The sequence below is a fragment of the Parasteatoda tepidariorum genome, chromosome 10, assembly GCF_043381705.1.
Source record: "Parasteatoda tepidariorum isolate YZ-2023 chromosome 10, CAS_Ptep_4.0, whole genome shotgun sequence".
NCBI classification, from domain to species: domain Eukaryota; kingdom Metazoa; phylum Arthropoda; class Arachnida; order Araneae; family Theridiidae; genus Parasteatoda; species Parasteatoda tepidariorum.
Window position 1 is genome coordinate 38,104,046 of NC_092213.1, and position 27,187 is coordinate 38,131,232.

The 27,187-nt window shown below is 29.0% G+C and overlaps 1 protein-coding gene across 1 annotated transcript; it reads left to right on the forward strand.

Moving 5' to 3' along the window:
* Nucleotides 1-442: 442 nt before the first annotated feature.
* On the forward strand, nucleotides 443-26,880 carry LOC107454291 (Chitin binding Peritrophin-A domain-containing protein Gasp). The gene is made up of 5 exons (XM_016071430.3): nucleotides 443-708; nucleotides 20,731-20,937; nucleotides 22,281-22,469; nucleotides 24,084-24,282; nucleotides 26,162-26,880. Exons 1-5 carry the CDS (start codon nucleotides 663-665, stop codon nucleotides 26,214-26,216), a joined length of 696 nt encoding a protein of 231 aa, XP_015926916.1. The 5' UTR covers nucleotides 443-662; the 3' UTR covers nucleotides 26,217-26,880.
* The last annotated feature ends 307 nt before the right edge of the window (nucleotides 26,881-27,187 follow it).

The window sequence follows — 27,187 nt, forward strand, 5'->3', positions numbered from 1 at the left end:
AAAGATTTTGAAATTTATCTATGATTCTAAAAAAAATTTCAGCCTGTTCTCATTTAAAATATATTAGGTCTGAAAATGCGAAAAGTCAAAATATTTTTTTCCATATGTTTCAAATAAAGCATGTCTCGTACCTGATCGGCAGTATCTTTTAAAACTCTTTTTACTGTTTTAATAGTAGACTATTTTTGATAAATCAAAACAGGGCGGTATAGTAAAAGTTGACCAGCGAACTCTAACGAACAATGCCATAAAAATAGTTTCTCCAAAGGCATGTCTGCTCATCGGCTTTGAAAACTATCATTCAAAATAAAGATGGAATTTAAAAATTTTTTGAAATGAATGAATTAAAAAAAAAAAAAACGCAAAATCCCGGCTTGATTATTTCCGAGGAAAAGGAAGAAAAACACGAAAAAGCGACATTTTTCTATTATGCTTTGAGGCCAGTTCTTCGGTGCGCTGGTGCGAGGCTAGGTCACGGTCGCAGTGAATGGCTGGAAGTTGAGCCGCTACAAAAACTGTCTGCTACCAGAAAGTAGCCACATTTTCGCTACGAACTCTCGTCCAGGACAGACGATTTTTCCATTTGCTCCTTTGCTTGGGTCTCACGCTTCTCTTGCAACACCCAGGGAAAAATCAATTAAATTTTTCAAAACAAAATAATCATGAAGACTATTATTTCACTATTATTGGTGGCACTAGCAGCTTGTGGTAAGTCGAATTCATATATTATATTTTCTAGGATATTCCATGGATAATAACTTTTAAGAGAAATCAAGCTAAAAATTCTTTACAAGATGAAATAACTAACATTATCTAATTGTATGTTTTAACATTTTTATTTCATATTCTTTGAAACAAATGTAAAATATTTGGATTTATTGATATACTTTTCAGTGATATAAAACTAAAGATTTACTTCCAATTTACTCACTTTTATTTCATTTATTGAAGTGGATTTTATTACTAATTCGATCATTAAAAAGAACAGAAATTTATATATTTATTTATTTTGTTTAATTTTATTAGTGGTAGTTAAATTTTAAAATTTATTTTTGAATATGTAGTACAAGTTAAAAATAAATTAAGCTGTTAATTTCACAAGTCTGTAACCTTTAAATTTCAAAGTACTTGATTTAGTCATAGCTACCTTATTTCATAGTTTTTATCCACTTTTTGCTTCACAGAATTTATATATTTGTGCAGTGAACGGTCCTTATATTAAAGAAAATGCTCATATGGTTTTATTTTTATTATCTAGGTAATTAATGTTTAAACTATTCGGATAGTTTTTGCATTACCTACTAATTTTATAATATTTTATGTTCCTTTTCTTAAAAGTAAGAACAGAATTATTTGAGATTCAAATATACATTTATAAGTTATTTATATATTATCTTGAACACAAAATCTTTTATCGTTGATAATAAATTCAAATCATAAACGATTACTGAAATAATTTTTGTTTTTTATCAGTTGAGATTTTAATTATTTCTTTTTCTATTAGTAATATAAATAAATATTCTCATTTTCCACATTTCATGATAGGAGTTATAAAGTAGCTTTAACTCGTGTAATACGCCGAAATATGAGCAAACGTGAACTTTTCGAACTAATTTTTTTATTGGTCTGTTTAAAATATTCGCTTAAATTTATTCAAGTGTCCATAAGTTTTAATAGTCTTGATATTTGAATTAAATTAAAGAATTCATATATGAATATCTTGGTCAGAAATATGATTATATTTTACCCCTCTGACGAAGGAAGGGGGGCAAATATAAATTTTGGTGCTGCCCTCTATTGAAAATATATACAACTATATTTTGGGCTAACAAAAGAAGGCACCACCCTTAATTCTCAATTTCTTACTAATTTAACTATGGAAATAATAGTATTGCAATGAGTATATCATTTATAAAATGTTATAAACCATTAGTAGAACAATGTATGTAACCAATTTTTATCAATTTTTAAGCGTTAACAATGAGGATATATTAAGCATTCTATAAAAAGCACTCCACTTAATAATCAAGTTTTAGACTATATATTTTTAAAATGCAATCGTCAATAGACCAAATTATAGACTAATATTTATTATTTTTATGTTTCAACAATGTTTAAAGAAATGTTAGTCTTTTTATATAAAAAGTTCCACTTAATAATAATTTTTTAAAAAAATATTCTAAACCGTTAATAAATAGATCATTAGAAATATTAGACATTTTACAGAAAAAGTCCCACCTGATTATTAAATACTATATATTTAGTAAGTTTTTCTTATTATAAAAAATTCAAATGAATTGTATGATTAATAAAAGAATCTAAAATTTTTTGTTCAGAAAATATTTATATTGTTCAAAATATATGTGTTTTTACTCTGCCTAGAATACTATTATGATTGTATTTCAAATTGACCAGAAAGGAACTATTTCTATTTGGAACAAAAACGAAAAATAGATAAATTTGGAACAAAAAAACTAAATTCGATACTAATACACTGCAAATTAAATCCTATTTTGAGAAACTTTTTGAATTTAGGTCATGTTCAAACAATTTTGTTCCGAATTTCAATGTTTTTCTTCTTCGTTTGTCACGTTCATGTTTTATTTTTCATCACGTTCTGTTTAACATTGTTCTTTTGAATGTCACATCTTCAACTCATCTTTTTTTTCTTCACGCTTTTGGAAACTCATTTCCTCAAAGTATCACATATTTTTCAGTAATTCACTTCAGTACGACCACTGTTATTTTAATTAATGCATTTGTTAAAATAACGGAAATCGAACCATTATTTAAATATAAACTGTTATTTTAATAAACACATAAAATTGTGATTAGTAAATTTTTTTCCGTAAAGTCAAAACCTTAAAATTTAGGGAAGGTTTATCAGATACTTCCGTATTGAAAGAAGGTTTTCAGAAATATCATCACTGAAAAAAAATTATTTTATGTGAAACGATGCGTGTTTTAAAAATTTTAATTATAAGTTCAAGTTATTATCAAAAGTCAAATATTTTACTTACCAGTTTAATAAAAATATTATTTTTAATATAACTTTATGTTTTAATGATTTTAATGCGTTAACCCAAAGTCACGGACAATTTAGTTGTCGAACTATTTTACGCTCATGTAATCTTTCCATTGTGGTTGATATTTGTATTACACCTGCGTATGTGACGTATTATTCTGACTCCTGTAAATATTATTATATTCTAATCTAGTTTAATTTCCTATCGATTTCGTCATATGTTATACCATCTGGTTTCCCACTCATGATTTCACTGTTTGGTGCTAGGCCCCCTCTGCCCCAGATTTTACTCCCACTTCACACATTCCCCCATTATATGTCTCAAAAATCCGAGGAATCAGTTAATGCCGCGAATTTTTTGTGTGAAACAAAACTTTAAACATCATAGCTTAATGTTTTTAAGCTTTGACGTTGCAATTTACGAAAAAGTAAATTTTCTTTAAAAAGCATACAACTGATTTGTCTTTTCTTAATTATTTGATTGAGAATACTTTTGCACATTGTTCACACTATTCGGATCAGAATTACTTGACATAGTTGATTTGTCTTAAATTATGTGCTATTTTGCAGTCTTATTACAATGTACGGTTTTAACTGAAATGTAGCGAATGGTAATAATTGATTTTCTGTTTTCTTTAACTTTTAGTATCCTCTCTGTACAACGCGTGCGTAAAAAAAAAAGAAACAAAAAATTTTTTTAACAACTCAATAACCTTTGATCTAATATTTAGAATTTCAAATATTGAGATTTATAATTGCATATATTTTCTCCAGATACTATTTTCATGCTTCGAGGATTATCGCATAGCTGTGAAATATGGTTAAGAGTGATTATTAAGAATGCATATTAGTTCCAAAAAAAATCAAATCATTAAATCAAAAGTTATCTATAAGTTCAGTTTTTATATTTTGCGCACTGTACGTGCTAAGTCTTTGCACGAAAATTAGAAAACGCGACACTATGTGCAGATTTGTTGTACCCATATGGTATAAAATTGATCTATGTTACTAAATTAATAGAAATAGCTTCGAACCTGAATCTATTTACATGATAGTATGATTAAACTTAGATTTTTTTTTATATATAAAAAGGAAGGTTTTTTTGGAAGTTGATCTGTAAATTTGGTTTAGCCATTTCTGGCTCTTGCGCCAAAACTACAAACTAACTAATAAATTTGGTTAAGTAATTTGATATATAGTACAATGCAGACCTTCTTTTTGTTCTGTATGATATAAAACTTTCATACGATTAACTTTAGATTTTTCTTTTTCAAAATTTTTTAGGAAGTTGAACTGCAATTTTGGTCTAATGATTTGATTTAGTTCGATTCTAACCTTCTTGCATCGTATGATATGAAACTTTCCGACATGTTTCACATAAAAACAATATCGAAGTTTGATTGTAAGTTTTTTGAAAGTTGAATTATGGTGTGATTTTGTGCTATGATATAGTTCAATTTGAACTTTCTTGGCACTGCATAATAAACTTTTCTACACGATAATAAAAAAAGGATATTTAAGCTTAATTGTAAATTTTTTGAAACTTGAACTACAGTGAGGTCTCAGACTTTGATATAGTTCAGTTCGAATCTCATTTTAATGCTACATCAGAACTGTTACGACTTGAAAATAAATCAATTAGTGGTATTTAATTTTCTTCAAGATTATTAATAATGTTTAAATTTAGTTTTAACTTCATTACTACAAAAATGCAATCAGTCTTTTCAGCCTTATATTAAAAGACGACAGTATTTTAATTGCGATTTCCCGAGTTCAGCAATTTTACTTGGAGACACACCTCATCCTAACTTAATACCTTACCTGAAAGACATCGGATTTTATAATCTGATTTAGTTAAAATTTTAATAAATTGACCAGTTTTTGCATAGTGATTTTAGCCAAATTACTTTAGTTTTAATTTGGTTTTGATTTTAAACAAGTTTCTTCAAACTCAACCTTGTGTTTAGAATTTTACCAAGTGTTATAAATTTTAACCTAGTGATTAAGTTTTAACTAAGTTATATAAACTTTTAACCAAACTGTAGGCACGGTATAGCCAAATCATGGCTCTCGCGCCAAAAATTTACATCACTCACTTCAGCTTTAAATATTCAAATTACTTAAAACGTCCATATTTTTTTTTCAATTTTGCTAAAAAAGTTTTCAGATCGCAGCATCTCTGTAAATGACAAAATTTAGAAAGCGCAGTTTCCATTTGTGGAATCTTGTACAAAACACATCGTCTGTAATTTCTAACTTTCTTAAATTTAGAGGAAATAAATAAATTGTAAGCCCCTTTCTTAAAGCAACACGCCTTGCACCTATGACTCCATTAAATAAATCAACTTTCTTCCACTTTTATGTCACAGTTATTAAATGAGTGGAATCGATTTATGTGAAAGTAAAACTGGTCGAAGGGGGAAACCAGAAATACTAAAAAGTGACAACTTTCGGCTATTTGGGTCACTCAACCAGTTCCGTGACTCCTCTGTGATTTTAGCAGATAGAAAAATTGTAGAAATTATCTACACTATTCCATCCGAATTGACATGATTCGACCTTGTTCAACTTGAAGGCAAACTGCACTACGACATGCTACAAGAATACAAATTTTTTTGCCGGTGAAAACAAAAAAGAAAAGAAAAAGCAATAAATGGCAAAACTGTGCGGACTTTAATTTTCTTATCTTTATATATGTCACCTTTTTCATTTTTGTCTTCTCCTTTCCTTTAAAGTGCCAGTTTAATCAGGTTTTATATCCTAAATTTAGTTTTTTGATGTTTTCATGACCTATATTGAACAGCATTTTCCTGCTTTTGCACGTGTTGCAATAAAAATCATCGCATCGTGCACATTTTTTGAGAATGATGTAATTTTTTTTAAAATTTTTATTACTGTTGTCGTTGTATATAATTTAGTATATTTATTATAGTTAGATATTTTTTAATAAAATAAAATTTCTTAACTCATGTAAATTATTACTATTAAATATAAGCTATATTAAATAAATTCCGTTGCATGTTTTTTAGCTAATAGTTTTTTGTCCCAGCTTAATAATAATAAGTACTGGTTGCAAAATTAAAAAAAGAAATTTTTCAGCATTTTTATTAGTACCAATATATTTTAAAAATTCTAAATATGTATATATTCATACATGATAAATTTTAATATGTACATTATTCATCTTTTTCTTATAATCATTAACACCTATGTCCCAATTATCATTAACTTTATTTATTTAATTCATTAATATAGCAAATAATTATTAAATATGGAGATGGCCTTATTGGCCAGGTACTCATAGAATTATACCCAGTTTCTGAAATTCATTTCAAAAGAAAAATTTAAAGTTCTTTTTCAAAATCAGGAATACGGCTTTGTTTAATAAATATGCACTTACTTAATGATCACAATTCGCATTAAATTTTCCAGGAAATTGAAGCAGTAGTGATAAATTTATATCTAGATATTGTTAGTTTCGAATATTAAACACAATGGACATCACTAAAAAAATTATTTTAATTATTAAAATTTTCGTAAAAATAATCTTTTAAATTCAGTGTTCGTACAGCTCTTATATAAGAATTAAAACGCTGCATCAAAAATTTATAAAAGAACAAAAAAAATTTTTTTGCTGTTATTATTCATTTTGAAACTCGTTGTTTTGCATCTAGATATATTTATTTAGAAATAGTACGCACATACACGCATAGTGGTTATTTACGAACGTAACACAAAACATCTTTTTGAGCTTATTAAAGTGAATTATACTGATTGAAATTTAATTTTTAGTTATTTAAAATTTGTTATTATATGTGATTGCACTTCAGAAGTTTTAAAGTTTATAGCACATTTTTTGAAATGAACATTTCATTACAAAAACAAGATTATCTATTTTAGAATGATTTTGCATTGATGAAATTAAAATATCTCTAACAATTTTGATTAAATATAAACTGATTCAAAACATATTACTTATTTAAAAATATTGATCATTTCATTAATTTTGAGAAGTTTTGTTACCTTATAACTAGTTGAGTAGTTTAAAAAACAATGTATATAAATACCGAATTAGTATGACGTAAATGTTCGTGGGGTTTTAGTTAACGATTTAGAATTGAAATAATTTTTAACTCTTTCTATTTTAGACAGTTTAATGGGACAAATATGATTGTTTTTGTAATTTAAATCTTTAACTAATCAAGGTCGATGTTTGTCTTACATTCACTCAAATGATTTTCCTTTCGCCTAAAGAAACAAATAGCTCCATCAGACCATGAATGTAAAACAACCTTAATCCGTTATCTTACTTTCTTTTCAACTTATTCACGGTGTAAGGTTTATTCATTATTTTCGAATCATTAAATATATATTTGGATTTACGGTTTTTTTATAAAACCGGTTACAATTACTAAGTCTCTGGGCGTCTTGTCACCAATTCTATCAAGTGCTCCATCAATAGGTTGCCAGGCGCTGTCGTGACATTGTTAAATGTAATATTATGCCATTATCCTTATAACACGAGTCCCAGAATCCATAAGTTGAACAAAAAACTTTTTTTTCTTCCAAATCTCACAAGGAAGTACCCTTGTATGCTTACTGAACCTTTACGGACTCAGAATCGTTTGTCATGGTTAACCTTGCATTTCTAATTATTTTTCAATCACTTCGTTTGAGGTTATGATCTAAACAGAATACTTTTGGATTACAAATAGTCATTTTTAATAGTATTCTTTCTTTATCAAACACTTAATACAATTTTTCTAGAAGACTTAGACTTTTCCTCCGGCCATTGGAATGTTGACGATTTTTTTTAATGACTTTACATTAAATTTATTGTTTAGTTATCAATCTTTCCCATAAAATTTATGATCACTTACAAGCTGACACACTACAGTAACACTTTTACACTGAAAAGTGTAACTTTAGACAGCCCAGTAACTCTAAACCAGCTAAATAGATCGCCTAACTATAACGTTATCTGTATCTATATTTCATTAAAACATTGTGAACTATTCCTATTTGGAAATTAGATTCGTTTAAGAATTAACACTCTTTGTGAATCAGGGATAGAGCTTAATTTTCCCCGAAAGAAAGGATCTGTAAAGGACCTGGGAATATAAGCGGTACTTTTGTATTATTCAATTTGCTAATTTTATTTATTATAAAAAACTGAGATTTTTGTTGTTGAAAAAACAAGATTGTTAATTAAAACCGATAGATAAAAGGCGCAGTTTCACATTTCTTTTAGGCGGAAATAGATATTTCACATCTAATTTGAGTGCACAAATTCAGTGTTTGTTTACTATTGGAATATTGATAGGCTAACGTAATCTCTTGGCTGCTTTAGCATAAAAACTATCGTTAAATTCACAAAATTTATTATTCGAACATTGATTCAATAAAAAACTGCTCTATGGCACACATTATTTTATTCCCCGCTTTAAATCATTACATTTTTATTACATCATCCAAGAGTAACAGTGCCTATAAATATCTTTTACTTTAAATCGCTGAATCTCTCAACATAATTCTTTTTTAACAAAAACTTCACTGTCGCTTTCAATGCCCTTAGAAAAGTAAGAGTCCTAGTTTCCGACCATTGACCGGATGGGTGGAACCATTAAACGTTTCCAGACTTCATAAAGAATGTTTGCTTAAGATGGTGACCTCCTTAGGAAAGAAACATTGTAACAAGACTGCATTCTTACTTATGTGTTTATTGTTTGATATGATATAATCATGCAACAAAACCATTGTTTTATCAAGTCTCCTCTCTCACCTTCTGTTTAGATTCTATACATTAAAAGTATCGGGGAAATTTAATAATAGAATTTCGAAGACAGGACGTTGAGTTGTATATTTGCATGGTAATGCAAAAAGATTTTACGTTAATGAATAAACGACCATTATAGAAGGCACTTAAACATTATATAAAGTTAAAAGTTATTTAAATGTAAACATTAGGTTTGCAAACAGATTTTTAATAAGAGATTATGATTTGTCTGTATCTAATTATATTTAGATTGTCTTTATCTGAAGATGTATCCAATCGTGATTCGGTATCTGAATAGGCATCCAATCATGTTTCAAAACAATCTAAACATATTTAGATACAGACAATGTAAACAACTTTTGCCTTTTTCTAATTATTTGGCTAATATCTGTATTTGACTTAAACGCTTCTGGCAAATCACACTTCAATTTTGAAATCAAAATGTTAAGCCTTGTAGTGTTTTGGAATCTAAATTTTATGCCAATTTTTATTTCGTTTCTCTATTTGTTAAAAAGAAAATCGAGCATATTTACAAATTTTAATTTTGTTTAACATTACGATTCTAGTTTTATCACCATTGCATTTTTTTGTCAAGCTGAATTGTTTCTGAATATGCACATTTAATTAAAAATAACTAAACATTAATCTTTTACTACCTTTGCGAGGTAAGGATGATACGGTAGTGAACTTTAACATCTTTTAAGATAGAAAACATTAAATTTATCACAATTTTATATTTTTATTAGCATACCATAAGTTTCTTTAGTTTAGGATAAAAAGTATTATGAAAATATGCACGTTTAATTCATAATCTGTGAATTGCAAGTTACGCCGATCTAAGTTATTTAAGGTTAAGATACCTAGATATTTTTTCCATGCGTTTTAAAACGGTAATATCGGGAAATTTAATTATCATCTTAAAAATTTTTAAGTAGATTTATTGGCTTAATAATGTTTTTCTTTTCATTTTATAATTTGTTACAGATTAAAAACGGAGGAAAGGGGGACTGCGATATTCAAATTTGAACTACGTATGACAAAATATATCTCTCCTTTTTTATTCCAGTTTCTATAAAGAATATTTTTTAAAATATTCCTCTTAGATTTCCGCACGAGCTTGTGAAGCATATAAATTAATACACTTGTCGTCCAGAACTGTTAAATTAGATAGGCACGTGATTTTAGATCATGCTCCACAATATTAGCTGTCTTCCAAAGACCGAATTTATGTCTGAGAGACTAGAATTAATTCTTATGCCCCCCCTGTCTTTTAAGTCTATGGGGGAGTGAAATTTCTTCTAGAATTTGCTTATGAAGCTGGAGACCTAACCTTGACTCGACAAAGATTGTAAAGACTTACTATTCTAAAGGTCGATTTTTAGCGGTCACAAGTACTTTACACTCAAAAATTCTTGATTAGATTGGGCGGGACTTTGTGCCACCTTTTACGATAAATGTTTTTCTTGTCATTAAGTGAAAGATTGAGAACTACTTGTTATTCTGCATAATCTAAGCGAAGGTCACAACGTGGACGAACTTCAAGAGCGTCTTTCATGATTTCTAGGAAAATTTCAAAAATCTTGGTGTTGCTTTTTTTTCTTCTTTTTTACCCTTTGCGTTTTTGGCATTCCAACTACCCCATGTATAATTTACACGGCAATACATTTATTATCCACTAGTCATTTTGCATGTGTAACTTATTTTTATCACATTGAATTTTGTCACTTCATTGCTTCCTTAACTAAAATATTTAATGCAATTAAAAAAGATAATTTTTAAAACTGCTACTATTATGCCTGGGCACAAAAGCTTATGCCTAGGCACAAAAAGTGGTCTTTATAAGAAAAACTACTAGTTTAAAAATGCGATTGTACAAATTTGTTTAAACCAAGTGAATATAACCGTTTATATAAGTATATTATGGTAGGCAAAGCTATTTTGTTTCCTCAAAATCAATCCGAGCAATGTATCACTTAAGCTATCACTTTTTTCTTTTTAAAAATGTAAATCTAATTTTAAAATGACGCTAGGCACGTATGGGTAAATAAAATTAAACACGTAATTACCTACAATAATAATTTAGAGTATGAATAAATTTAACAAAAAAATATAAAACAATTTGTGATAGCCTAGATCACTACTTTTGAATATATTGAAGGTTTCTTTTACTTAAAACAGCTATCTTTCATTTGTGAACCTCCGTACATAGGATCAACTCCTACAATTTGCACAGTCACTTTTTACTGATTTTGTTATTATTAAAATTAGATCTTATTTTGAAATTTATATAGTGTTGTAAACTTTTAGGAAAAGTCGGTTTTCTTAAAACTGCCTACGTTATTTGTTAAGCGTATGCAAATTTCAGCCGGCAATTTGCAAAGAGCAGGCTATTTAATTAAACTACGACATATACATATTTGTTAATACGTTTGCTTACCAACTTTATTATTAACATTAATTCACGATATTTATTATTTATATAATTTAGCTGTTAATAAATAGTGGTAGTCAAAACTAATTTACTACTCTTGAAATAAAGTTAGGTAGAAATCAGATATTTTACCAAATACTTTATATTTTTGGAACTTGACAGCCTGCATCCTGCAGTAGCGTTAAAAATCAGTCAAGAGATTCTCCAATTTCCACGAAATAGGACTGCTCAGGGTGGAGTAGGCAGTTTTAAAGAAAGAGAAACTGCTTTAAGAGATTGGGTGTCGTCTAAATGTCGTGATCGTGCATAGAATATCGTAATCGTGTGGGTCGAATGGAATGGATGACTACACCGTGTCTGTTCTTTTCTGGGTGTTGCCATCACATCTGTACAGTAAATATTCAGCTGATAACAGTATTATGATGTTTGGTGCAGATGCTAGTTCTCAAAGTGACTTTTACCGCAAACAATTTTGAAATATTTTGGTCAAGTTTATTACTTTAGTACTGTTTTCTGGCTTTAAGAGTACAAATTCAGATTTTGTAAGCGATAATATAACTTCCTGAACTACTTACATACTTCCTGAATGAAAACTCCCTTTCCCCGTTCTTTAATACAATTATTTGACAAAAATGATGGATCGCATATGATTAGAGTGAGAGTTAGATTGTTTATGAGGGCAAGAAGAATTTGGTGTCATTGGGTTCGTTTAAAGATTTTCCTCGTTCCTCTCTAAAGTTTTGCTTACAAATCGAACATTTTAAAATCCCAAACATTAATTAAAATCCCAGAAATTTAAGAATTGCTTAATATCAAAATTTTTGATGGTCCCATCAAAATATTTTGATAGTTTATGTCGGTTTCAGTTCGATTCATGATGGTCCTACATCATTTGATGGTCACCACCATCCAACATTTTCCATTATGCGTTCATGGTTTTCGATATGGCAACAAATGTCCATCATTCCATGATGGGAAATGCTACTTTAATACTATGATGGTAAACCACCAAGAGAAGTTTGATTCTCATGGACCAACAATTCCTGATGGTGCATGATGGTTAGACTATACATTTCCGTGATGGTTTATTGGGAATTCTCGTCGCTTGTCTGGAATATACCATCAAAACAATTTTTTTTAATGCTGGACCATCAAAAATCTGTCCGAATTCCTACATTGGGGTGATGGTGGCTCATGATCGTTCCAACATCTGATTTCTAAGAAACTATGATGGAAATTTCTCGAATAAACTGTCCAAAAAAAGTCGCTATTCATATGTTGGACATTAATTAATCTGTCCGAATTCCTACTTTGGGGTGATGGTTACTTATGTTTGTCACTATCAAAAAAATAATGGTTCAAGATTATGTTGATCCATCAATGGAAAACCATAAAAAAATTTTAAATTGGGTAATACAGTTGATGAGAATTGTTCCGTTTTTGGTTTTTAGTAATACTTATGATGTCATTTTAACGGTGGTAGGATTTTCAAATGCTTCGAAAAAAATATTAAAATTTCACTTACATTAATATTAATTTTTTTATATATCTGTACAATTTTCATTTATTATGAATAATCAATTAGGAACATACTATTAATCACAACATTAATACATACCTGCCAATTTTTACGCTCTTTTATACAGTGGTAGTAAATTGAAATTTGAGTGAATTGACATTGTAAGCAAACTTTTTCATTTACACTACTGGCCATTAAAATTGCTACGCCAGGAAGGCGACACACCACGAATGGAAATTTGCAGAACGGATAAAGCATGTTGTGGTATGCAATTGATTAGCTTATCAGCGCATTCATGCAAAGCAGGCGGTGGTAGCGACACCTACAATGTGTATAAAAGAAGAGATTTGACAGACAGAAATTGAATTTGAGCGTTGTTTTGGGTTTAAAACAGTTTTTGTTATGCCTCGTGTAAGAAGGAGAAATGCCTACCAACACGAATTATCCTAATATTTATCCTAAAATTAGAAAAAAAAATCCCATGTACTGTATAATTTTATATACATACATATTAAAATAAATTTTTTAACAATAATATTATTTGGTATACAAAGTGTGAGAAAACTTATAATTACTTTAATGCTCAATTAAAAAAAACAACATATTCGTGAATAGCTTTTTGCATAATGGAAAGTGATGATGTATATGAATGTCCTAAATTTTACACAATGCAGTCCTACAACATTCTTCAAAGAGGCGTTTTGATGTAAGCAAAGCACAATTAGTCAACAAATGTCTTTTACTTTAAAAGCAAAATTTCATAACAGTTAAATTTCTAGTTCATCTTTTTTCTTCCTACCAATTCTTCGCATAATTAAGGTTTTGTAATTTACTTTCAACTTATGCTTCTTTTTAAATTATCTTATTAACCTGATTTAAAAGAATGTAAATATGCAAAGCAGTATTAACATTCTTCTTATTGGGTTACCGAGCTAACTTTAGGGTGATTACATTTTTTAATTTCGTAACAAATAAAATAAATTTAATGACATATGTATTTTATTATTTTATAAACTTTTTTTTCAGAGCAAAATAAATATTTTTCTTTCCAATAAATCGGTATATTTACTGTTATTTATTGGTATATATACATAGACCCGGGAAAGCCTGGTTGGGCCGGGCTCTGGTCTCTCGTTAGTGAGAATGGGAGTTCAAAACCAGCCGGTCGAAGACTCCCCTTGCAGTAAATGGTGCATGTTAAATCTGTAGGGTCACAAAGTCCTCCATGTTACCATATCAATTATACCTCTTGGGGTACTGAATTGGAGATTGATCGCTCCGTGGTTCAGGTCAAAATTACGATCTGTGGATGAATGAATGGGTCCGCCCTATAAACGTTTGTGACGTAAGTCGAACTCTTGGCCATAGATGGCGCCACTTGAAAAAAAGAACAATTGCTCCCCTTGCCTTAATGGCCAACGACAACAACAATAACTATGCATAGAGATTCTAAAGTTTTTCTTGTGTAATACTATTAATTTTTGTAAAAAAAAATTATTCGTTACTACGAAAAATTTAGCTACAAAAGGCTTAACACATAATTTTCTTTTTGTTTTTAACTTTGCTTTTATTGTAAACGGTAAATCTAAAATATTAGAGACAGGGAATGAAATAAAATAATAGTAACAAGTTTGATGGAAACTAATTAAATTTAAACAAATTGTAAAGTTGAACTGAAAGTTTAAAAAAAATGTTTTTAATTTTAAGAATAATAGACAATTTAGTTTATAAACTCTTCTACTAATATAACAAACGTTTTGTTTCATTTTTTAGTGTAAATACAATTTACTTAAGAAAAGGAAAAAACTAGATTTACTGCTTTTATGCGGAACAATAATAACTATGTTCAGTACAATAGAACTGTTTGTTTTAACAATTATCAATTACTTTCGTTTATTCACTTTCCTTCCTCACAGATAAATATACCTAACAATTATTACATTCCCGAAACATGATCCATTCTACAGTTATTTTTGGCTTCTCTTTCTTTCCTAATTGATTACTCTTTTGTAGGAGTTCGTATAAACAAATAATCACCAATAATGACGATAATTTTTCTATTTCAGTTTATTTTTTCTGAAAGAAAATCATTAATTCAGGTTCATTTACTTTCATTTCTTCCTTATTCAGTTATTTCTTTTCGTTGATCGAATTATTTGATCTGAAAGCAATTGAGAATGTAATCATGGCATTTTTTTTATTCTCTAAATTAGGAAGCTATTTTTTCCCGCTTTTAAACCTATTTCTGTTTTTTTTTTTTTTTTTTTTTTTTTTTTTTTTTTTTTTTTTTTTTTTTTAAACCGGTACAACACTGGTATTTACGAATTGATTCGTTCTTACAGTTGTCTGACAATTCTGAAACAGGCAGTTATAATTCATATCTTTGTCGATAAATAACGGGTCTAATATATTATTAACAACATTTTCATGAATATAATAGCAATTTTATTTTATGATTTAAGCCAGCTAAAATAAGACGTAAATTGTTTATTATGTGAAGCTAAATGTAAAATATTTAGCATAAAAAAAAACTTATTGTAATGAAAAAAAGGACAAAAACTCTATAATAGAACCAAAATTAAGAATATAGTTCAGTTTAATCAATCCTTATTGAAAACGTAATTAATTTGTCATTTGGTTAATAACTTGAAATATATATTTTTTTCAATTCTGAAAACATTTTTAAAATAAAAAATAATAAAAATTTATACAATAATTGTATTTCTTGCACAGATAAACACTTTTAAACTAAATTTTAATAATTAATGTCCTTGCCAATAAAACACAGGTTTTATTTATAATTAGCAGCGTTTATTTGAATGTAATGTTAATTTCTCCTTCTCTTTCTCTCTTTGGTTGTCTTAAGTAATAATTTTAGTAGTTTTGATTAGATAGTCATGCGTTAAATATTTAATTAATATGATAAATATTTTAATTCTTATCTCATAGCATAGATAAACAGAATTGTATGCTGAAATGTCTTGAGCTCATATTTTCGGTGATTAGTGTGGTTTAATGGCTGATGGACAGATTTTAAATTATTACTAAAATTCGAACTTTGAAAGTATTGCGGAGATNATCCATACCCTCCAACTGCTACGGAATTTCCGTAGTTTCAGAAATCTTCTTTTCAGACGGTAGCAAAATTAATGTCTTAATATTTAAAAAAAATTCATTTTAGCTTAACTTGTCCACTATTACTTATAAAAGTGCTGGCCATATGGCTAGATTCTTAAGTTCTGTTACAAGTTTTATGAGGGATCCATTTGCTTTTAAAATTTCTACTTTGGTTCGCTATCACTAGAAAGAATTATTTTCAAAATCCTCATAAGTTGGAGGGTATTCGTTCGTTCGTTGTAGTGGAACTGGGCGTCTGAGGCCTTACGGCCCTTTTCCCATTTATCTTGAAGTTAAACTTAGAGACATACATGACAAAATTAAAGTTTGGGGAGCAAATGGAGTTCTTGAGAAAAGAAAAATGGCACTTTGCCATTATTAGGCAATGACAATATTATAAGTAATAAAAATGTACATGAAAAGTTGGAGGGTATGAACTAATGCATATCAATATATATGCTAAATTTTTTTCAGAATACTGGTGATTAAAATCATTTGAAATTTAGTTTATAAAATAAAAAATAGTATATATTTACTACCACTTTAAATGTAAAAATAACATTTTACGCGAAATGTGTAAAAGTTGGCAGGTATGGTTAAAGTTTATACGTTGTATAAGATAATTTTGAATGATGATCAAGATGGTGGGCCAACGATGGCTATTTTTATTTATTAATAATTAAATAAATACCAAACAAGTAAATTGATTGTTGTGTGAAAAGATAATTTGTTCCTCATATGTATCTCTTGTAGTTATAGATAACTTTATAACAAATTGTAATAACTGATATCTTGAATAAAATTAAACTCTTGTTTAAAGTTAGCTACGAACACAGAGATGCCAACTGCTCCGGACACGCCAAAATAATTAACAAAAACGGTAAATAACTACAAGGTAAATTTTGCAATTAATTGACTATTCTTGCTTGCTTTTTAAAAGGTATAGCATTACATAGGTATCATGAAGTGGTGAATTTTATAAACCTAAGAATTATTTAGAAATAGTGGTGGATAAGATTCTACTAAATTGAATCTATGAAACCAAGAATCACAATTGATAAACTACCACTTTATAATATACATTTGCTGTCCAACGAAAGTTGGCATCTCTGCGAACAATCGATTAAAATTGTAATTTTATTTGATGATTTAAAACAACTAAATAATTACTTTACATGTAAATTATATATTATATTAAAAATAAATGCCAAATATTTTGCTTTCCGAAAACGAAATTTTGTTATGAAGAAACAAAAAATAAAAATAAAACAATATTACTGTTGAAAATAAAATCAAAAATAAACTTGAGATTAATCTTTTTGAAAGATATAATTATTTGTGTCATTCTACAAATATCTGTCAAATATAGAGTTTTTAAGTATAATAAAAACGCTTTTAAAGAATGAAATAAAATAAGTTGCATGCAAATAAGAAACTTTAAAAGGAAAATGGGGTTGAACTTCAAAAACTTTCTTTGTTATCTAACTCTTAACCCCAATCTCGTTCCAGACAGCATCGTCAAACCTGATTAATAACTTAAATGATTAGAATAGCTAATTTACCTGTAAATAAGGTCGCAATTTATATGTTTTTTCTTCTTCTTTTCTTTGCTTCAGTCATGCGTTACCCTTAAAAATAAGGTCGTGAATTCTACATAACATATATATGTGTCTGGGTATATAAAGATTATGTACGAAAAATTTACTACACCTATTTATATCTGCCATAAAATGTATAATTATATTGAAATCTTTTTCTTTTGCTTTTTGACTATTACTACAACGATAACAATGGGCGATTCATTAATAGCATGAAATAAAAAAAAAACATGATTTAAAAGCTAAAAATTGTTTAATTAATCTCAAAGATTTATTTAATGAATCATCAATTTAATGAATATACATGAATCTGAGATTTCTTATTAAATTTTGACAATAAATTAAAGTATTTTTTAGCACAGAAATACCCCTAAAAGTTATACACGGATTTCATTGTGCCCCAGTGATTTAGAATCGTGAATTGTAAGTAAAATTGGTAATGAGGAACAATTTAAAAATCGTAAGTTCCCTAGTGAAATCCAGCCTTTTCCATGCTTCTTGCCATTGAGATAGAACATTTTATTGAATGAGCAATTGAACTTATTTTACCATTATATCATTGATTTTAAAATTTTATTTGTAAATTATACATTTTTAATAATAGTGGTAAATGCAAAAGTATATATATATTTTCTTAATTCGGTCTATACTTATGTATCTAAATGAAAAGCTAGTTGGTTACTTTCATCGGGGTAAACGGATTGTTGAACTCTTTTAATCTTAGCATCAAATTAAAAGAGCAAATCATATAAATCATGACAAAATCGCTGATAAACCTTTATATATGAGAAATATCTCTTATCTATAAAGTATTGTACTATTGCTCGTACCGTATTGCTCGTACCGTATTGATCGTACTATGTAGAAATCGAATATAGTAAATGATAACACGGGGGAAGAATTTTATTTTTCTGTTGCAGGAGATTTTTGAACTGAGTTTAGATATTTTCACTTCGCTGATTTCAAATCTGTAATCGGTTTCTTTTGCAAGCTACAGTTTTTATATAATTCCATAATGTACTCCTAAGCAGGATGATTTAAAATTCTCTCTGGTGATATAAAGTGTCGCCACTTTCCTGCTGCGTAGGGAGTGGTAAGAGGTTCATTTCCGTTTATGATGCGATATGTTAAGGTCATATGTTATTTGACTTAAGTATTATTTACTAAGAAGCAGACAAGTGAGTATGTTTGTAATACGTCCTTCATTAACATGTACATTTAAACAAAAATAAACTAAACTAAAAATATCATTTTGAAAAAATTCTGTAGCTGTCCAGACAAAAGTAATTTCAGATTTTTTAATTCTTTTTATTTTGTTCTTTGTTAGAACTTTCCATTTATTTTTTTTTTTTTTTTATACACGGAGACGATTTTCTAGAACTTTCAATCGTTCTCATTACATAGATCGTAAATCACATGACATTAATGTCAATCTTTGCACCTATTTTAAGATAAACTTATAAAACTATCTTTTAAACTGTAACTGTGCTTCTTCACGCTTCATAAGTATCGCCATTGGCGATGTTTCCAAATTAAAACATAAAAACATTGGCATTTTGGGGGTAATCTTGACACACTTTCTAAATAGATACATTTTTTTTTCTTTACGTGAAAAGAGTATTTTGATCTAGTTTTTATTTTAGCCCCTTAGGCTGTATTTATCGAACAAAAAAGTATTTCCAACGAAATACAAATAGAATTTACTTCTCTTTACTTTAACTTTTAAAAAAAAGTCGTAAAAGAAATTAATTAAAAGGAAAAGAAATTATAAACGTAAAAAAGGGTTTTATGGCAAATTGCAGCTTCATCTTGTCTAAAACTCTATACGAAATTACTTTTATTATGAATAAACATTTCTGAGAATAAACATATTCTGAGAATAAACATTTCAAATAAATGGTGGAAATTAGCATTACTTTCAACTGTGCTATTTCTATCGCGTTAAGGTGGATTTATAATCTGGATTTTCTTCTTATTTTAGAATTTTAGAATTTAAAATTACCTCATGGTCTAGTCCAATGGCTGACCAGTTAGGATAAGAAACAATAACACAACTGTGCCAAAAAATTAACGAACTAGAATTTCAATTGCAAAAGGGAAATACAATTTTTTTTATTCGTGTTACAATAAAATATAGTAATAATTAGATTCATGGTCATTTTAAGTGCCGTGTAAGTATTTCTTTTTTAAAATATAGTAATATAAATCTATAAATTACGAAATTTACATATTCTAATTGGTTTCTCGTGTTTTTGTTAAGGTTGCCAACGAACTAAATATCTCTTTCCTTGTGACTCTTTAATAAAGTTCAAATCTTTTTTATTCTAAATTTATTTTAGATATTGATTTTCGTACAAATACTATTTATCTTGTTGCACTCTAATTGTCTTCATTAATTTTTATTTTAAAAAAAAAGCCTGCTCTTAACTCTTTCGGGATATTGTTCCGAAAGTATCTAAATAAGTATAGAATAGTAGTGGAACGTTTATGGTTTAAACTTATACGACATTTCTTTGTATCGCCTGACACTTAAATTTTAAAGTATCGCAGTCTCATAATTTAAAATCAAAAATATGTATCTCTTATGTTATTAATTTCTTATGGTGATTACGAATTTCGTTTTTCTCCAAGATAAATTTGCCCCACAAAGTGACTGATTGTGAGACATGAATCTCAGTAGATCACCGAAATCAAGCATCACTGACTGCAGTCAGTGAGTGGGTGCAAGACCACTTTGATCAGCCTGTGAAGGAATCGAGAGTGTGCGGTATCGATAATTGTTAAACTGTTCCAACGTAAAGTGCTTGACTTCGCTCGCAGGTCGTTGGGCTACCAAAGCGGGGATACTACCACCCCTCCCTGTAGAGATTCAAAATTGTGATGGCATGTCTTCGGATCATCCTCGCTGATGTTTCCCATCCTGTCGCCAATAGCCCACTGCTCAGCTTTAGTGCAACGTTAATGAAGTACTGCTACTTCTACTACTCCAAAATTAATTACAAAAATGAATGAAATGAGCTACCATTTTTTACATCTGTTTGAGAAAAGTTCATCGGACCATTGGCCTTTAATAGGTTAAAGTAGCAGTGCTATTATTTCATTTTAACATTAATGTGGGATACAAAATATTTGAATTCCAAATACCATCCCAAAATCGAATTATAATTTTAAATCAAATTGGCAGTTAAAATATGAAAATATGCACTTCAATTGTTTAATAGTTAAGTAGAAAACGTAACTAATAAAAATGATTATTTATTTCAGCTTTGGCCCAAAGGGACGACTTCGACTGTCCTGACAACTTCGGTTTCTACCCTCACTTCAGAAGTTGTGACAAATACTGGGCTTGCGAGAACGGAACGGCTACTCTGAAAGTATGCGGCAACGGTCTTGTTTTTGATGATGCTGACCCACTCAGAGAAAACTGTGCCTATCCATTCAGTGTCAATTGTGGAGACAGATCAGATCTAGGTAAGAGCTAAATTTCTAGACTTTAGTAACTAAAAAGAATGATAGATAAGTCTGAAAACAAATGTTTTATAAAGAAATGTAACACACTATGAAATATTTTTGTTGGTTTCTGCTACGACAGGATGGCAAATTGAAAATCTATAATATTTATTTTATTATANTTCCTAGCATTTATAAACTTAATTTATAATCTTTTTAATCCACCACTATTTTTAAAAAAAATAATCATATATACTAATATGTAATACTGTTTAGGTAGTTCGCATAAGCGTGTCCAAAATACAGTGTATGATTCTGACTTAAATTGTAATTTAAATTCCCTTTTACTACCACTACGGAAAATCATCCTAAAAAGGATTAAAAGTTGGCAGGTATGCTAAAAAGAATGATAGATAAGTCTGAAAACAAATGTTTTATGAAGAAATGTAACACACTATGAAATATTTTTGTTGGTTTCTGCTACGACAGGATGGCAAATTGAAAATCTATAATATTTATTTTATTATATAAGTGCTATTCTGTTACTCAATCTTTATTGAATTTTCACGAACTTCCAGAACTGCTTTGTATCTTCCACTACAAAAATACCATTCCAATTTCTAATAATCATACATTAAAAGAGAACTACTCAAAAATATGTATCCGCTTTCTGGAGCAAGTTGGCACGTCTGCCTTTGGGGAAAAAAACAGTGAAAAGCGAACAAGCTGACAGCTATTCTATTTACTCTTTATCAACTTCTCAAGAGATTTTCAGTGTTTATTTAACTACCAGTAAATATTTAAAATATAAATTATCTACATATTTTTTTTAAAATTGTTACTCTTCCTTCTGGAGAAACTATATTATTTCTCTTCCTTCTGGAGAAGCTATAATGTCTCGTTTGTCCCAGGGTGCAGCTCCGAATGCATTTACGGCAGAGATAATTTAAAAAAACCGTAAGTGACTACGAACTAACATTTGCAAATATTTGATTAATTTTGCTAATATTTAAAAGGTTTAACATGACCTACTATAGTAAAGTGGTGAACATATATTCCTACGAATTATTTAGAAATAGTGGCGGATAAAAATATAATAAATTGAATTTATTAAACAAAGAATCAGAATTAATAAACTACTTAGTAGTTTATTAATTAGTAGTAGATTTCGAGTAGTAGTACTACTCGAAAATATTTATTCGCTGTCCGGAGCAAGCTCTGTTACGGCAATACTGTTTATTTTTAAATGTTTCTTTTACTCCTTCATTATGTCTTTACAGCCTTAAATTTAATTGTTCAGAAATTATACACATGTAGTATTTATCATTTCCATTTAAGTGTGATTTCTTATGTTTTTCTTCCAGAACCCCCTATAAGCACCCCCAACTGCCCACGTCTGTACGGTATCTACTCCAACAAGGACAACTGCCGCGTCTTCTACTCTTGCTGGAATGGTGAAGCTTCAAAATACGAATGCCCACCAGGCCTTGCTTATGATTCTGAACAACGTGTCTGCGTTTGGGCTGACTTAGTGGAAAGATGCGACCAATTCGGTTAGTACATAGTACACGCTTATAACGGTACTATTAAAGCGAACTTTTCCATTGGTCTTTTCTTATTATTTGATTGCTTATTTTTGTTATGCATACTTTATTATCATCATAGGATTCTATGAGTATAGATAGTGGATATTTAATTTTAAGTTTGGATTGGTGACGCTTTCAGCAACTTATTTCAACGCTCAGGCTAAGCAGCACATATATGCAGTGTTAGATTAAGGACGAACTCAGCGAGTGAACTGTTAATTTCATTAGTATCAACAAATTCACTATGCAACAGGATTATATTTTGTTTCGACAGATAAAACATTAATCAAGAACATTAGAATTGTTTTTGAGAACGCTTCAGAGACAAGAACGAGTTCATAACTCAAACTGACATAATGTGAACAGGCATTTGCATTAAAATAACGTTACGCATCGTAAGGAGTGGTAGTTAGATAATTTACCGAAGTTTAATTCAAAACAGTTACTTGTAAAAACTAATATTAAATGAATGAAAGGTGATTTCTTTTTGCGAGTTCTGATTTAATTTAATAATGTTCTTAACATTTATTTAATAATGTTCTTTAGATCCGAGGTATCCATTAGGATACCTCACGAAGTACAGGATACCCACAACCTGTAAAAATTAAAGAGTGATGAAGAATTTTTTCTCATTATAGCTTGAAATGTCATAAAATTAACTTTCAATTATATTTATAAAATGTTTTTTAAATTTCCAAATCACGATAAACGAAATGAAAATATTTAACCCTTTTCACTCCGATGTCTCCACGGAGGCACCATCAACAGTCACCACTTTAAAATTAAGAAATTTTATATCTTAATAATTAGTAATCACATAATTTTAGGAATTTTAAAATTGTATAATAATACTATATTGGTTATTTAAAATGCTATAGTGCTGATATTAAATCAAACAGCTTTTAAAAAAACTCTGAGTGCAAAGATGTAAAATTTTTATATTACGAAAACATAAATTTTTTTTAGCAGATATAAATACTTCAAAGTATATTAATATTTTCAGAATTTAGCTACCACTTTAAAACAATTACCGGGCCAAGCTTAGCATAGATACATTGGGTGTGTAAAGGTTAAATATTAAGCTTACATTATTGTTAAGTATTATTCCTTTATTTTTCTTTCATTTATTAAAGTGGCAAAAAATTTGAAAAATAAGTGATTATTATTGTTTTTAAAAAAATGTAGCCAATTAGCGTAGTGAACTTGAAGCTTGTAAATATCCATTGTCACGACTGTATAATTTGGATCAGTTTAGAAGACAAACTGAAAGAAAGATAATTTGGATTTGAACTACACTTAGACTTCACTTGGACTGGCATCTTCTTTAGACGCATTATCCCACCTTTTTTCCCCCCTATTCCATAGGAGACATGCTATATAATGTTCCCCATATTAATATGTTAACAATGAGGCTCAATTCCACGATTTATATGCAGATAACTTACTTATACAGATTCAGGTGATTTTTGTGTGATTTTGTCAATATATGCTCCTTTAAATATATGCAATTTTTTAGCATTTTACTACTTTAACTCAATTAGATGTAATTTATAAATCAACACAATTCTTGTACATTTACAGAAGTTGCCGAAGGATTCGTCTGCCCTGACCCATCTGATGTTGACCAACCAGGTCTTTACAGCCGACACGCCCACCCTACTGACTGCAGAAAATTCTACGTTTGCATTGAAGGAACCGCAAGGCCATATGGATGCAGTTTAGGCACAGTATTTAATGTTGACAGTCTGCAATGTGACGAACCTGAAAATGTTCCTGGATGGTAAGTTTGCAAATTTATATTCTATTTCATAAATCGTTATTCACTGGACATTGGAACAGGAGAAAGCAATTTTAAAATTATTTGAGTGTAACTATATTTAGACTTGTAAATATCTTTTGCTAGTGTGATATTTAAATGTAGCGACAGCGTACTAGTTACTCATTCGCAATGGCAACACTCGAATACGCCATCTGGGGAGAAGACCGGTTCCATGTCTAGATCCTACCCCTTATCTTTCCTTCTTTACTTAAATGAATGGAAATACATTTAAGTAGATAAATATATTACGACGTTTCCTCTTTTTATCATATTTTTCGAATTGAGATTATCAATAATATTTTTTTAAAATTTACATTAAACACATACTTACGTTAAGCACAATGTTTAATGTAGTTCCATACAGCTTAAAATTTTTTTAATCGGTTTGAAAATCAAGATAGAAACTAACGCACTTCTAACTCCTATGACTATCCACACGCTAGTGGTAAAAGTGTCTAGTGTTGCCATAAGTAAAGACTTTTGCTAAGCGCCACCTGTAGCCCATTTCCATCACCAATATAAACACTCTTTTCGAATTTAGTGAACACTCTTTCACAGAAGGTTTAGGGCATAGAAACTTTATTAGTTTTTATTTTAGTAAGACAATACTTTCTAGCAATTTTCTGATAAAATATTGAATTATTTAAATGGAAATGTGTTTGTAGCGTAATGCATGAACAATCATTGTCCGTAATTAGTGGAAGAAAATAAGAAGCACTGAGTACTTTGCTTCAAATTTGAAATTGAACATACTAAAACGTGGTCTTTCCAAATCAGTCTACAAAGTAGTGCTAATCCTAAATAAATATCTATAATCCGTTCAAAAATTTCATGCAACAGAAAAATAAAATTATTCCCCGATGTTATCATTTACTGTATTCGATTTATACGTAGTACGAACCATACTTAACGTTACGGACAATAGTACAAAATTCTGTAGTTGAGAGATATTTCTCATAAATAAAAACTTATCATAGATTTTGTTATGACTTATATGATTTGCTCTTTTAGTTTGAATTAAAAGAACCGAACAACCCGTTTAACTCCACATAAAAGTGACAAACTAGTTTTTCAGTTAGATGTAAAAGTGTGCACTGTCCACTAATGTTAAAAATCTGAAATTTTCAAATAAAACGTTAAATTAACATTATTTTTTATATAACCTTCTATAGAACACCTTAGTGTATTTTATTTTATCATGTTCACTTGCTGACTCAAAAAAACTCCCCACCTCATTCAATCTAATTATATATTTGTGAAGGAGCAGATAGCCCTCTTGGCTAGGTACTCCGTACCAGGAATTCAACTTGATATTATTTTAAAAGTGGCAATTTTAAAATAAAAAAATTCTAGATAAATTCGTATGTTTATTCAATTTGAATACTCACACCCATTAATTAAGATAACAACAGAAAAAAAATGTTTTTATTTTTGTTCCTTATTGCGATCAAAAGGATATCTTCTCCCGAAGTTTGCAATTTGATTGATAATGCCATCTATCATTTCAGGACTATCATTCATTTGACTTTTAATTTTGAAAAAAAAAAAAAAAAAAAAAAAAAAACGACCAGTTGTATGTAGAAAACGTTACTTATTTTAATAATAAACTGGGTTTTTTTTAAAAATTTTTTGCCACTAGCTACCTGCTGTTTAATTTCTCCAAACTCTTCAACCATATAATATTTATTATTATTTCACTAACATCGAGGAAAATCTTCTGCAAAGAGAGGAAAATTTCTATCTGTTTATTATTCATTTCGACTACTGTAATATGAAATTCTGTTTATTGTATATAAATACTATTTTTACTCTTAATAACGTATATTTAATTTTTTTACAGTGAAAACTATTATGGAGATCTTGATGTGAAGACATTGAAGAAAGCACAAGGTTGAATGAACTTATAATTAGGCAATCCATCATGCCTTTCAGTCAAAGGAAAAGTTCTTGCTTTCTGTTCCATACATCTTGTGTACATTACATCTCAGCAACTTCTTGCACCATCTTTCATTCAACAATTTATGAAGTATCTTCAATAGGGAAAGACTAATTTTTATACACTATCTTCCAATATTTGCTTAAGAAAAGTATGTTTTTTAAATAGTGCACCTCACAAAAATGAACTTGAATTTTTTATTTTATTTAACTTATTTAAGATTTTTTGCAATATCTCGCAAGTAGAGCTTGCCGTATTAACACACACACCCCTTGATTTTAGTTTTCATCAAAATTAACGTTACCAGAATGAGCTGAAAGATTAGAAAGTTGTACTACTTAATTTTATACCTAGCATTTTTTGATAATGCCCCAAACGTGCCAACGCTAGCTTATTATTTTTTTTATTGTATTGCTTGATTTAAAATATTCGACGACGAATCAGAGTCATCAAGTATGACTTAGAAAATAAAAATTGAAATGTCTTCATTTACTAGTGTGTTTGTCTGTGTGAAACATTCAGTCATGATGTTTTGAGTTTAATTCTTTGTAACAAGGAATAAACTGTGATGATGTGTAAATGTAAATTTACATTTTTGGTGTAAATAAAGATTTCTACAAACATTTTATGGTGTGCTTATTTTTAGTATAAACCAATAGTATTCAAACTATAAATCAGTAATATAAAATATTTAAAGCGTCTTATTCTATTTAGTCAAAGAAAGAGAGGAAAATGTCAAGTGTCTATTAAACATTCTATTTCAACAAACCAGTCTATTAAACATTATGATCCACGGCGCAGATATTAACAATAAAGAGTACTCAGCCAAGTTCCGCAAAGGACTGATTGTTTGACATGGTTCCCAACAAATTCCTTTTTACTAGCCTCAAAAGGAATTTCTAATTATGTGTGTATCACGAGGCCCAAATT